The sequence below is a fragment of the Dendrobates tinctorius genome, unplaced genomic scaffold (assembly GCF_039654945.1).
Source record: "Dendrobates tinctorius isolate UK_male_01 unplaced genomic scaffold, ASM3965494v1 ptg000173l, whole genome shotgun sequence".
Lineage (NCBI taxonomy): Eukaryota > Metazoa > Chordata > Amphibia > Anura > Dendrobatidae > Dendrobates > Dendrobates tinctorius.
Window position 1 is genome coordinate 6,683,507 of NW_027361840.1, and position 14,399 is coordinate 6,697,905.

Consider the following 14,399-nt stretch of genomic DNA (forward strand, 5'->3'; position numbering starts at 1 on the left):
GGTGTGAATACATCATAACCCACTGCGGGATCCGGGGCCTCCGCTCCACGCAGGCGCGAGAGCATGACATCAACACGTGATTTAAGTACCCGGGCAGCGCGCACGACACATGCCCGAGAACTGATTGCAGAGCGCAGGCGCCAGTGACGTCACGAGAAACAGAGGAGGCGGCGCCTGGAGGCCAGCGGGGGATGATGGACGTATGTGACGAACAGCCCACGGCCGTTCGTCCACTTACGGAGGCGACTAACGGGGGTCCCGCTGCCACCAAAACGTGACGGACAGCGGACCCTGTGTCACCACTATGTCACAGTCCCACCACTGACACGGGTGTATCAGCGGACGGAGGGACGAGACACAATGCCGGCACACGGCTATCACAGGCGCAGTGGGGCTTATCTTAGTTATCCCACCACTGGCACCATGTGACAAAAATATCCAGCAAGCTAATCTCGCTCTACAATTTGCCGCAGGGGGAGTTTAATTTGGATGCCCCACCACTGCTATCAATCTTCCAAGTACTGCGGGGATTTATGTATATCCCACTTTCTCAGTTCCACTTTGTAACTCGCAGCTCTCCGGCGCCCCCCTTACCCTCAGGTCAGTCAGGGAACTGCACCTAGGATAATTAGTCGCCGGACGGGCTGCCTGTTGTGAACCGGCAATTAGGCTTCTGCAGTAAGGGAATTATCAATGCTGTGGCTGCAGCCCCTTATTCAGCAATATAAGACCCTTCTAAACTGCCAGCAAGCCGCAATAGCCGTACACAACGCGCTGCCACCAGTCACGGTTACTTAATTCACAGTGTTAAATTAAGAGGGTCCGTGGCAAACCCCTTGAATTAGTAGCGATTATCTATCAAAGGCGTTTAGTTCGAGTCTTAGAGCATAGAGACAGATCTAAATAATTATTTCATTTATTTTCCGAAAGAGGACAGTGATTACAGATAAAAGTTGCTATAAAATTGAGACATAAAATATGTACAGTACAGGTATAAAATAAAAGTGGAGAAAACAAAGAGAGTACACTCACAGTTCCATATTGTTCCTTAGGCAGACCATGCGGCTAAGGTGGGTGGAGGCGGAGCTGCACTTCTCCGCTCATCTGGGTCTTTCTAGCACGACGACTTGAGCTGTTCTGCTCTGGTTTTGTCCAGGAAATGCTTTATAGACTTGCTATGTGACATCACGGAGAGATGCATGCTGGGTTAATCCCACCTCTCTCTTTTGGATGTAGAATTACACTAGAAAACTTATACTAATCATAACTCCGTGGGGGCAGCCCGCACAGACACATATAGGGCATCATTGGTTGTGATTTGTTGAGTACAATAATTCAAGACCAAATATGCAGTAGTTCTGATACACCGTTTAGCTGGAACACATATCTCAGGTTCTGAAAGGATTACGCTTCGCCAGAACCACGGCAGCGACGCTGTGACCGCCCGGATTACAAAAATGTGATTTTCATATCTCTAGGGTATTTGGTTCTTATGGTATAGTCTCTCATAGTTTTATTCGTTTCAAACAAAGAAGTTTTTCCCGCTCTGAAGAGGAGAGAAGGAAACAAATGGTTGTAACAGCAGGGGGGTCTCCTATTACTAGTGCGAATACAGGCTGTAGAGGAGGGGGGGTGGCACTGCTCTGTGTGTGTGTGAAGGGAGGAGGGATGAAGCTGCAGAGCTAGCAGCCTGGATTGTCATATCTGCTGGATCTTTCTGGAAAGTTACAACAGAAAACATCATATTTTGTGGACAAAACCCCATACCTCACAGACATTGTACATCACAGACGGCTGTGAGGCGGTTGAGTCAGCGGGAGAAAACACCTCCCTGACTCCACAGAGGTATGGCGGGAAATTTATAAAACTCATTATTTCAGCGTTCCTAGGGATATTGAACATAAGAGCCACCGCCACAGAGTGCAGCCTCAGTGCTGCGGAAGGAAAATACATGCAGTGACACAGCTTTCTTTTTTATATAGCGCTAACATATTTCGCAGCACTTTACAGTTTGCACACATTATCATCACTGTCCCCGATGGGGCTCACAATCTAAATTCCCTATCAGTATGTCTCTGGAATGTGGGAGGAAACCGGAGTGCCCAGAGGAAACCCACACAAACACGGGGAGAACATACAAACTCATTGCAGATGTTGTCCTTGGTGGGATTCAAACCCAGGACTCCAGCGCTGCAGTGCTATCCACTGAGCCACCGTGCTGCCCACATCTCCCTTTATATACCATGCCAGTGACCCTGTCACACCCGAAACTATACTCCAGTTACATCCAGAGCTGCAAAAACAATTTTGTTGATAAATTACATTCAACCCCAGTCACATCCAGAGCTGTAATCACAATTCTCCTGTTATATATAAGTCTAAGCCCTGTGCCAGCGGTGACTCCTCCTTGCACCACATAGTCCGGGTCAGGGCATGCTGGGTTATGGGCTTTGTATTCTTGTAATGGGTGCACATTTATATCAGTCATCTGCAGCCTATAACTCCCAGCTGTTGGGAAACTACAACTCCCAACATGTCCTACAGTCTGCAGACCACTGGTGAGGAGGGCAGATATAGATCTGGGCATTAGAAGTGTCTATGGAAAGGAAACAATGTGCTGGACACAAAGTAACAATAACCATACACCAATTTTTCTCTTTTCTCTCCACTTTCCTCCTCTTTCCTTTGTTCTACTCTGTCCACTTTTGTCTCTTCTTCTGTTCTCCTCTTTCCATTTTTTTCTTTTCTCCTCCTTCTTCCTCTTCTTCCTTTTTTCTCCCTCGTCTTCTTCCTCTTCTTCCTTTTTTCTTCCTCTTCTTCCTCTTTTTTCCCTCTGCTTCTTCCTCTTCTCCTTCGTCTTCTTCCTCTTTTCTCCCTCGTCTTCTTCCTCTTTTTTCTCCCTCGTCTCTTTCCTCTCTTCTCCTTCGTCTTCTTCCTTTTTTCTTCCTCTTTTTTTCTCCCTCATCTTCATCCCTCTTTTCTCCCTCGTCTTCACCCTCTTTTCTCCCTCGTCTTTTTCCTCTCTTCTCCTTCATCTTCTTCCTTTTTTTTCTTCCTCTTTTTTTTTCTCCCTCGTCTTCATCCTCTTTTCTCCCTCGTCTTCATCCTCTTTTCTCCCTCGTCTTCATCCTCTTTTCTCCCTCGTCTTCATCCTCTTCTCCCTCGTCTTCTTCCTCTTTTCTCCCTCCTCTTCTTCCTCTTTTCTCCCTCGTCTTCTTCCTCTTTTCTCCCTCGTCTTCTTCCTCTTTTCTCCCTCGTCTTCATCCTCTTTTCTCCCTCGTCTTTATCCTCTTCTCCCTCTGCTTCTTCCTCTTCTCCCTCTGCTTCTTCCTCTTTTCTCCCTCGTTGTCTTCCTCTTTTTTTTTCTTCCTCTGCTTCTTCCTGTTTTCTCCCTCTGCTTCTTCCTCTCTTCTCCTTCGTCTTCTTCCTCTTTTCTCCTTCGTCTTCTTCCTCTCTTCTCCTTCGTCTTCTTCCTCTCTTCTCCTTCGTCTTCTTCCTCTCTTCTCCTTCGTCTTCTTCCTCTCTTCTCCTTCGTCTTCTTCCTCTCTTCTCCTTCGTCTTCTTCCTCTCTTCTCCTTCGTCTTCTCCCTCGTCTTCTTCCTCCTTTTCTTTTTCTCCCTTGTCGTCTTCCTCTTTTCTTTTTCTCCCTTGTCGTCTTCCTCTTTTCTTTTTCTCCCTCGTCTTCTTTTCCTCTCTTCTCCCTCTTTTTTTTTTTTTTTTTCTCCTGTGAAGTCATAACTCTCTGCTGCATCTTCAAGTGTCGGATTCCCAGGACCAAGAAAGAGATTGAAGCTCGTTATGCGCAGCGTCAGGCTGGGAAGGAGTACGCCGACAAGCTGGAGTCTGTTCCTCCATTAAATGAGCTGACGGAAATCCCCGGAGGTAGGTTCTAATGAAGAATTAATAACCAGCAATGTACACAGGTAAACAGGGCGCCAAAAACGGGGTGGAGGAGGGGAAAGGGTGTCTGAGGTGTGGGGAACCAGTGCTGTGGACATTTCTCTACAGTGTCCTCGGAGCCGTTTTTCCACACGACGGCTCCACGCTGACTTACTAACTTTATGATTTACAATTTTTTTTTTTCTTTTAAACTAGAAAAACCCTTTAAGAAAAAGGGGAAAATCCATTTCTGTTGTCACAAAGCAGGAGACGTGGAACCTGGGCCCCTGAACTGCCGCTCAGGCTAAGGGGCTGCCCTGACTCTCCTTAACTTGGGGGTACACTTGAAGGTAGTGAGGCCCAAGTCCCCGACCTGTCCCTATCTCCTGTTTAGCCCTGAGCTAAACCACCAACCCCTTCCCCAGGAGGTGAGACAGGGAATAAAGTGAACTGCACCAAATAACTCACAAAGGAAAATAAAACAGACACCACGGGGTTAAAGCAACTAAAACCCAAAACTTAGCCTTGCTTTGCTGCAAATGCTCCAAGCCACAGAGTAAGGATCCGATCAGCATCCAGCAGCAACTCCACTGCTCCAGACAAGCTGAACCCCCTCTCCACCAGGCAGGTCCAGTCTTCACCACGGTTGGATACCAAATGAACAATATTACCAACAGTGATTCACTGCACATGACGACCTTTTATAGGAAGGAGGGGGGAGTAGTCATCACCTGTTGGTTAATTCAAACGTGTAGTAACACAAGCGGCCACCGGGGGCAAAACCAGCACCAAAAACAGCTACAGTTGTAGTAAACCCCAGCGGCCACCGGGGGAAAAAGGAAAGGTTTCTATAAGAATCCACATTCTGCCACGGCTCCAAAAATGGACCGTGACATCTGTGCTGTAGTGTTTAATGCTAAGAATACAGAGATGTCAGACCTGGGGGACTTCATTGGACCCCGGCTGTCATGGACACCCGTAAGTGCATCCCAGGAGTGGCAGCGGGGACCCCTCTAACCGCGTAGATGACTGTGTTTGCTGCAGCAGCTGCTGCCTGCTGTCCATGGTGCGGGCTCTGCTCCTGAGCCTGCGCCATCACCACACTGTACATTTATGGGAAGTAGCAGCTGCCATCATGGTGCAGGCAGGAACGGTGTGATTATAATCATGTGTGCTCTCTTTTTATGAGAAAGGTAGATCCTCATTGAGGTGATTAGTGTCCCCCAAACATCGCACCGGGATTAAATAGGACCAGAACAACATGGCCGCCTTCTTCCACAAATGGCTTCACACCCGTCCATGGGGTTGGTGTGTAGAGTTTTCTGATCTGCAGATCATCCACGTAGAAGGCTTTGTACTCCGCTGCATCGCAGCAGTCGCTCTCCCACTACTGACAGCACGTGACACGGGTATAGGGATGAATGCCGGCTCTCCATAGAAAGCAGAAGTGACGGACCCGCTGCTACGAATGTGGCGGAAACAGCGGAAGGCGCATCTTCTGGAGATGACCGCATAGTAACCACAACCCCCCAGACCGCAGCGCAGACCCCCCACCACTCACCCCTGGGACTCGGTAACAAATCTTTGCTCGTTCTGCACCAGAAATTGATTTGTTGCAGTTTTTATAAATCTGCAGTGTAAATTGCGCCGAACGTGGAGGAGACCTGGACGCGGCCGTTCTGTAATCCGCGGCTGAGGAGTAACAGAGGAGTCAGTGTTTCGTCTCGCGTGGCTGTATCGTGCAGCCAATCTGACCCATGAAACATTGTATCCCGTGTGTTTATTACACACGGATGTTCTTCTCTGGGATTCAGGTGGCGTCGGGCTCCGTTCACACGTCCGTTTGTTTAGAACAGATAAGTGGATTGAGCGACCTGTGCAGTCTTGTTTCAGATGGTGGCAGAGGGTCCATTGATCTACATGGGGTCCATCTCTGCCCCCATCCCGCAGGCAGAACTTCTCCTGGTCTAAGAATCATTCTCCACATGTGCACCGTTGTCTACGGACGGGTGAAGATGGCAGAGTATGCTGCGTGGTGTCTCCTAGTGCTGGAATGGTGGTCCTCTCACATCACCACCTCGCTGCTCAGACGGGGCACACAGGGGCCATTCTCACTATCACTGGGGCTCCGACCTCGGTGACCTCCTCCGATCATAAGATCTTGGGCATGTGCCCCAGCGCCTATGGGACTGCTGAACATAGCAGTCAGGTATCTCGGGCAGTCCCATAGGCAATGAATGCAGCAGTAGTGGGCATCCTCGACCCCCTCTCTACTCACACGAGGTTTTCAGACCCCCCAATCCTGAGATCTCGAGAGCACCACTGTCTATGGGCCTACAGTGCTTGCTGTCTCCTAGTGGTGGAGTGGTGGTCCGTATACATGACTGTATGGCCGGAGGACCCACTTGTCGGTGGTGACTGCTATGGTTGCTGGGGGTCTGACCACTGTGACCTCCACCGATCTGGAGATCTTGAGCTTGTGCTGTGGATACCGCCGTGCAGATCTCGTCTGTAGCTGAGAGGCACATGTGTGGAAGGGAAGACCGGTCTGCTGAAGCGTCGGGTCCGGAACTGCTGGGGCCAAGCCTCCTGTTCCTGGGGGGAACGAGATTGGAGCCGGAGCGAGCCGGTACCCAAGGTGAAAGGGGTGTGGCTAGTCAGTGTGCGGTAGGTTGCGTGGCATCGGAAGCGGCCTTCCCGCCAGAACGCTGATGAGGTGCAGACCGCAAACGCTGAGAGGGGAGCGACATGCCGCGGCGTGAAGAGAAAGGGCGGCATAGTGAGGGACTCCCCGAAACCGGCGGGTGCGCAGGGGAGCGTGCGACTGACGGAGCATCGCAGCTCTGACATCCAGAGAGGCGCACATCGGGCAGAGCCGTCACCTTCAGGTGACGGCGGCTGATCAGAGACACGCGCCGAGAGGAATCCTGTGGAGATATATGGACTAGGGGCTCAGTGGGCAAAACCGGAGACCGCCCGCTGCTGCCAGAAGCTGGACGAGGACGCCAGCAGACACCACTCCGGCCGCCGACAGCATCCTGCGACCCACGGGACCGTCCGCGAGTGACAGGCTGCGGAGCCATGATAAGTGAACTGTTAACCAGAGACTGTTACAGTTTAGCTTTGTACCCTTTACCCTGCTGTCTCCCTGCGCGGAGATCCCTACTGTCCATTAATTATAGCTAACCCCTGCTCTGCAGCATTTGTCGCATGTTACACAGGCATCCAGAAGGGGCATGGCGGAGCCCCATTCTCAGGACTGCGGGGGCTGCAGTGGTCGGACCGCCAGCGATCCTGTAATATATAATGATAGATATCTCAGATGTGAACCGTAGGACTCCCTGCTCCGGCCGTACATCACAGGGCTCCTCACTGACTCCGTGAAATTCTCAGACTAGTTATCCGGGCAGCACAACATTCTGGCGCGGCTGCCATATTGATTGTGGCCAGCGCTGTCCGCTCTGCGGCTCCGCCAGGTACTGCGCGGCCCGTGGCTGCAGATGAGAGCGGCGCTCACAGGTGTAGATACGATTTCTGCCGTTCGATATAATGACAGGCGTCTTTCATTTCCCATCCGTCCGCCATCGATTGTTATTGACTTGGGATCATTAGTCCGGGCCGACACCGAATAACGGACCGGCAGCGAGGTGAAACAGTGACCACATGAGAGAACGTCAGGGCTCCTAGGAGTGTGGGGCCGGCTCATCATCTGCCATTATGGAAGGCCCTTTCCTTCTGCGTCTTGTAGTCCTTTTGTCCTTTCGTGAGACTGATTATTCAATATGGCCGGTCTTGAACTCACACAAAATAAAACTAATATTGCTCTTACATTTTGCATTTAACCAGTCTTTGCAAACGTTTAGGAGCAAAAGTCATAAATTCTCAAAAAGCTGCAAAAATCCACGAAGCTCCCCCAGAAACCTTAATTCTGGTGGGGTAGAGGGAACTGGGGCAAGAATTGGGGGGGAGGGGCGTTTGGTAAGTCGCATTTCAGGAATCTGTCCCAAACATCCGGACGAGAAAAAATAAAAAAAAATAAAGACTAAAAAGTGGCGCAGAATTTACAGAGTATAAAGCACAAATGCTAAAGGCACCAAAATGGAGAAAATGACTCCAGAAAAGTGGGGAGACAACAATGGTGAATCGGGGCGATCACTGGTGACGTGCGGAGTATCCGAGGCTGCGACGTACGACTGATGATGGGGGTCCTCCCATGGGAAGCAGCAGAAAGAATCCGACCAGATCTCATACAAAGTGACACACTGGATCACACGACGATCTCTATGATTGTAGACACAAGTGTGAGTTACAGAATCAGCGCCACTCCTGTCCACAGGCTGGACCTGGCATTACACCTCTGACTCATTCACTTCAGTAGGGCTGCATTACCAGACACTACCTGTGGACAGAGGTGGCGCTGGTTATGGAGACAGAGCCTGAGTTATTTAAATCCTGTACTACCCCTTTAACAAAGCCAGAAGGCCACATCCGTCATGGTTCCCAGCAGTGCAGGAATTGGCACATTGTGGACCATTGATTTAGGAGGCTGCTCGGCGCAGGTAATGGGGTGCATTGCCGAAATACACGGTAATGTCATGGTTATTCCCACAGTGCTGAGCCGGTGGCCACATGGTTTTTGTCCTGAGGAAGAAGCATGGTGCTGTGAAATGCATAGAAATAAAAACTGCAGAATTTTTACCGTTATCAGAATTGCCTTCATTCGCCGGCTGCGCCGATTCTCCACATTTCCTTCTATACAATCTATGCAGTTGTCACATCTGCAGCAGGTTCTTCGCTGTAACGCAGGGTGTGGTTCTTTACTGTACAAGCAGTGAGTCTGCCCTGTAATCGCCTGTGGAATTGACTATTGGTTAAAGAGCAATTAATCGGTGGAGTAGTCTGCTCACAAGCTGATTCTTTACTGTTAGAGCTGTGAGTCTGGGATGTTTCCAATGGACGTTGTTCTTTATTCTGTTAGTTGTAAATCTTTGGCGTAGTCTCCTCATAAGCTGATTCTTTACTGTAAGAGCAGCTAATTTCTGCTTAGTAGTCACCACAGGAGCTGGTTCTTCACGGAATATGTGTTCTCGGCCCCAGAGGAGCTGATTCTTTACTGTAAAAGGGAATCTGTATAATAGTCACCACAGAGGGGCCGGTTCTTTACTGTAGAAGGGAATCTGTATGATAGTCACCACTGAGGGGCCGGTTTTTTACCATAGAAGGGAATCTGTATAATAGTCACCACAGAGGGGCCGGTTCTTTACTGTAGAAGGGAATCTGTATGATAATCACCACAGAGGGGCCGGTTCTTTACTGTAGAAGGGAATCTGTATAATAGTCACCACAGAGGGGCCGGTTCTTTACTGTAGAAGGGAATCTGTATGATAGTCACCACTGAGGGGCCGGTTTTTTACCATAGAAGGGAATCTGTATAATAGTCACCACAGAGGGGCCGGTTCTTTACTGTAGAAGGGAATCTGTATGATAATCACCACAGAGGGGCCGGTTCTTTACTGTAGAAGGGAATCTGTATGATAATCACCACTGAGGGGCCGGTTTTTTACCATAGAAGGGAATCTGTATAATAGTCACCACAGAGGGGCCGGTTCTTTACTGTAGAAGGGAATCTGCATAATAGTCACCACAGAGGGGCCGGTTCTTTACTGTAGAAGGGAATCTGTATAATAGTCACCACAGAGGGGCCGGTTCTTTACTGTAGAAGGGAATCTGTATGATAATCACCACAGAGGGGCCGGTTCTTTACTGTAGAAGGGAATCTGTATAATAGTCACCACAGAGGGGCCGGTTCTTTACTGTAGAAGGGAATCTGTATGATAATCACCACAGAGGGGCCGGTTCTTTACTGTAGAAGGGAATCTGTATGATAGTCACCACAGAGGGGCCGGTTCTTTACTGTAGAAGGGAATCTGTATGATAATCACCACAGAGGGGCCGGTTCTTTACTGTAGAAGGGAATCTGTATGATAATCACCACAGAGGGGCCGGTTCTTTACTGTAGAAGGGAATCTGTATGATAGTCACCACAGAGGGGCCGGTACTTTACTGTAGAAGGGAATCTGTATAATAGTCACCACAGAGGGGCCGGTTCTTTACTGTAGAAGGGAATCTGTATGATAGTCACCACAGAGGGGCCGGTTCTTTACTGTAGAAGGGAATCTGTATAATAGTCACCACAGAGGGGCCGGTTCTTTACTGTAGAAGGGAATCTGTATAATAGTCACCACAGAGGGGCCGGTTCTTTACTGTAGAAGGGAATCTGTATGATAATCACCACAGAGGGGCCGGTTCTTTACTGTAGAAGGGAATCTGTATAATAGTCACCACAGAGGGGCCGGTTCTTTACTGTAGAAGGGAATCTGTATAATAGTCACCACAGAGGGGCCGGTTCTTTACTGTAGAAGGGAATCTGTATGATAATCACCACAGAGGGGCCGGTTCTTTACTGTAGAAGGGAATCTGTATAATAGTCACCACAGAGGGGCCGGTTCTTTACTGTAGAAGGGAATCTGTATGATAATCACCACTGAGGGGCCGGTTCTTTACTGTAGAAGGGAATCTGTATAATAGTCACCACAGAGGGGCCGGTTCTTTACTGTAGAAGGGAATCTGTATGATAGTCACCACAGAGGGGCCGGTTCTTTACTGTAGAAGGGAATCTGTATGATAATCACCACAGAGGGTCCGGTTCTTATCTGTAGAAGGGAATCTGTATGATAGTCATCACAGAGGGGCCGGTTCTTTACTGTAGAAGGGAATCTGTATGATAATCACCACAGAGGGGCCGGTTCTTTACTGTAGAAGGGAATCTGTATGATAATCACCACAGAGGGGCCGGTTCTTTACTGTAGAAGGGAATCTGTATGATAATCACCACAGAGGGGACGGTTCTTTACTGTAGAAGGGAATCTGTATAATAGTCACCACAGAGGGGCCGGTTCTTTACTGTAGAAGGGAATCTGTATAATAGTCACCACAGAGGGGCCGGTTCTTTACTGTAGAAGGGAATCTGTATGATAGTCACCACAGAGGGGCCGGTTCTTTACTGTAGAAGGGAATCTGTATAATAGTCACCACAGAGGGGCCGGTTCTTTACTGTAGAAGGGAATCTGTATGATAGTCACCACAGAGGGGCCGGTTCTTTACTGTAGAAGGGAATCTGTATAATAGTCACCACAGAGGGGCCGGTTCTTTACTGTAGAAGGGAATCTGTATGATAATCACCACAGAGGGGCCGGTTCTTTACTGTAGAAGGGAATCTGTATGATAGTCACCACAGAGGGGCCGGTTCTTTACTGTAGAAGGGAATAATCTGTATGATAATCACCACAGAGGGGCCGGTTCTTTACTGTAGAAGGGAATCTGTATGATAGTCACCACAGAGGGGCTGGTTCTTTACTGTAGAAGGGAATCTGTATGATAATCACCACAGAGGGTCTGGTTCTTTACTGTAGAAGGGAATCTGTATAATAGTCACCACAGAGGGGCCGGTTCTTTACTGTAGAAGGGAATCTGTATGATAGTCACCACAGAGGGGCCGGTTCTTTACTGTAGAAGGGAATCTGTATGATAATCACCACAGAGGGGCCGGTTCTTTACTGTAGAAGGGAATCTGTATGATAGTCACCACAGAGGGGCCGGTTCTTTACTGTAGAAGGGAATCTGTATGATAATCACCACAGAGGGGCCGGTTCTTTACTGTAGAAGGGAATCTGTATGATAATCACCACAGAGGGGCCGGTTCTTTACTGTAGAAGGGAATCTGTATGATAGTCACCACAGAGGGGCCGGTTCTTTACTGTAGAAGGGAATCTGTATAATAGTCACCACAGAGGGGCCGGTTCTTTACTGTAGAAGGGAATCTGTATGATAATCACCACAGAGGGGCCGGTTCTTTACTGTAGAAGGGAATCTGTATAATAGTCACCACAGAGGGGCCGGTTCTTTACTGTAGAAGGGAATCTGTATGATAATCACCACAGAGGGGCCGGTTCTTTACTGTAGAAGGGAATCTGTATGATAGTCACCACAGAGGGGCCGGTTCTTTACTGTAGAAGGGAATAATCTGTATGATAATCACCACAGAGGGGCCGGTTCTTTACTGTAGAAGGGAATCTGTATGATAGTCACCACAGAGGGGCTGGTTCTTTACTGTAGAAGGGAATCTGTATGATAATCACCACAGAGGGGCCGGTTCTTTACTGTAGAAGGGAATCTGTATAATAGTCACCACAGAGGGGCCGGTTCTTTACTGTAGAAGGGAATCTGTATAATAGTCACCACAGAGGGGCCGGTTCTTTACTGTAGAAGGGAATCTGTATGATAGTCACCACAGAGGGGCCGGTTCTTTACTGTAGAAGGGAATCTGTATGATAGTCACCACAGAGGGGCCGGTTCTTTACTGTAGAAGGGAATCTGTATGATAGTCACCACAGAGGGGCCGGTTCTTTACTGTAGAAGGGAATCTGTATGATAGTCACCACAGAGGGGCCGGTTCTTTACTGTAGAAGGGAATCTGTATAATAGTCACCACAGAGGGGCCGGTTCTTTACTGTAGAAGGGAATCTGTATAATAGTCACCACAGAGGGGCCGGTTCTTTACTGTAGAAGGGAATCTGTATAATAGTCACCACTGAGGGGCCGGTTCTTTACTGTAGAAGGGAATCTGTATGATAATCACCACAGAGGGGCCGGTTCTTTACTGTAGAAGGGAATCTGTATGATAGTCACCACAGAGGGGCCGGTTCTTATCTGTAGAAGGGAATCTGTATAATAGTCACCACAGAGGGGCCGGTTCTTTACTGTAGAAGGGAATCTGTATGATAGTCACCACAGAGGGGCCGGTTCTTTACTGTAGAAGGGAATCTGTATAATAGTCACCACAGAGAGGCCGGTTCTTTACTGTAGAAGGGAATCTGTATGATAGTCACCACAGAGGGGCCGGTTCTTATCTGTAGAAGGGAATCTGTATGATAATCACCACAGAGGGGCCGGTTCTTTACTGTAGAAGGGAATCTGTATGATAATCACCACAGAGGGGCCGGTTCTTTACTGTAGAAGGGAATCTGTATGATAATCACCACAGAGGGGCCGGTTCTTATCTGTAGAAGGGAATCTGTATGATAATCACCACAGAGGGGCCGGTTCTTTACTGTAGAAGGGAATCTGTATGATAATCACCACAGAGGGGCCGGTTCTTTACTGTAGAAGGGAATCTGTATGATAATCACCACAGAGGGGCCGGTTCTTTACTGTAGAAGGGAATCTGTATAATAGTCACCACAGAGGGTCCGGTTCTTATCTGTAGAAGGGAATCTGTATGATAATCACCACAGAGGGGCCGGTTCTTTACTGTAGAAAGCAATAATCTGTATGATAGTCATCACAGAGGGGCCGGTTCTTTACTGTAGAAGGGAATAATCTGTATGGTAGTCACCACAGAGGGGCCGGTTCTTTACTGTAGAAAGGAATAATCTGTATGATAGTCATCACAGAGGGGCCGGTTCTTTACTGTAGAAGGGAATAATCTGTATGATAATCACCACAGAGGGGCCGGTTCTTTACTGTAGAAGGGAATAATCTGTATGATAATCACCACAGAGGGGCCGGTTCTTTACTGTAGAAGGGAATCTGTATGATAGTCACCACAGAGGGGCTGGTTCTTTACTGTAGAAGGGAATCTGTATGATAATCACCACAGAGGGGCCGGTTCTTTACTGTAGAAGGGAATCTGTATAATAGTCACCACAGAGGGGCCGGTTCTTTACTGTAGAAGGGAATCTGTATGATAATCACCACAGAGGGGCCGGTTCTTTACTGTAGAAGGGAATCTGTATAATAGTCACCACAGAGGGGCCGGTTCTTTACTGTAGAAGGGAATCTGTATGATAATCACCACAGAGGGGCCGGTTCTTTACTGTAGAAGGGAATCTGTATGATAGTCACCACAGAGGGGCCGGTTCTTTACTGTAGAAGGGAATAATCTGTATGATAATCACCACAGAGGGGCCGGTTCTTTACTGTAGAAGGGAATCTGTAAGATAGTCACCACAGAGGGGCTGGTTCTTTACTGTAGAAGGGAATCTGTATGATAATCACCACAGAGGGGCCGGTTCTTTACTGTAGAAGGGAATCTGTATAATAGTCACCACAGAGGGGCCGGTTCTTTACTGTAGAAGGGAATCTGTATAATAGTCACCACAGAGGGGCCGGTTCTTTACTGTAGAAGGGAATCTGTATGATAGTCACCACAGAGGGGCCGGTTCTTTACTGTAGAAGGGAATCTGTATGATAGTCACCACAGAGGGGCCGGTTCTTTACTGTAGAAGGGAATCTGTATGATAGTCACCACAGAGGGGCCGGTTCTTTACTGTAGAAGGGAATCTGTATGATAATCACCACAGAGGGGCCGGTTCTTTACTGTAGAAGGGAATCTGTATGATAGTCACCACAGAGGGGCCGGTTCTTTACTGTAGAAGGGAATCTGTATAATAGTCACCACA

General features: G+C 48.5%; 1 protein-coding gene across 1 annotated transcript in view; it reads left to right on the forward strand.

Moving 5' to 3' along the window:
- Positions 1 to 14,399, forward strand: part of TMIE (transmembrane inner ear) — a 99,684-nt gene that overhangs the window by 50,697 nt on the left and 34,588 nt on the right. The window contains exon 3 of the mRNA XM_073551147.1: positions 3,733 to 3,882. Coding sequence (XP_073407248.1) covers positions 3,733 to 3,882 — 150 coding nt within the window. The remainder of the gene's footprint in view (positions 1 to 3,732; positions 3,883 to 14,399) is intronic.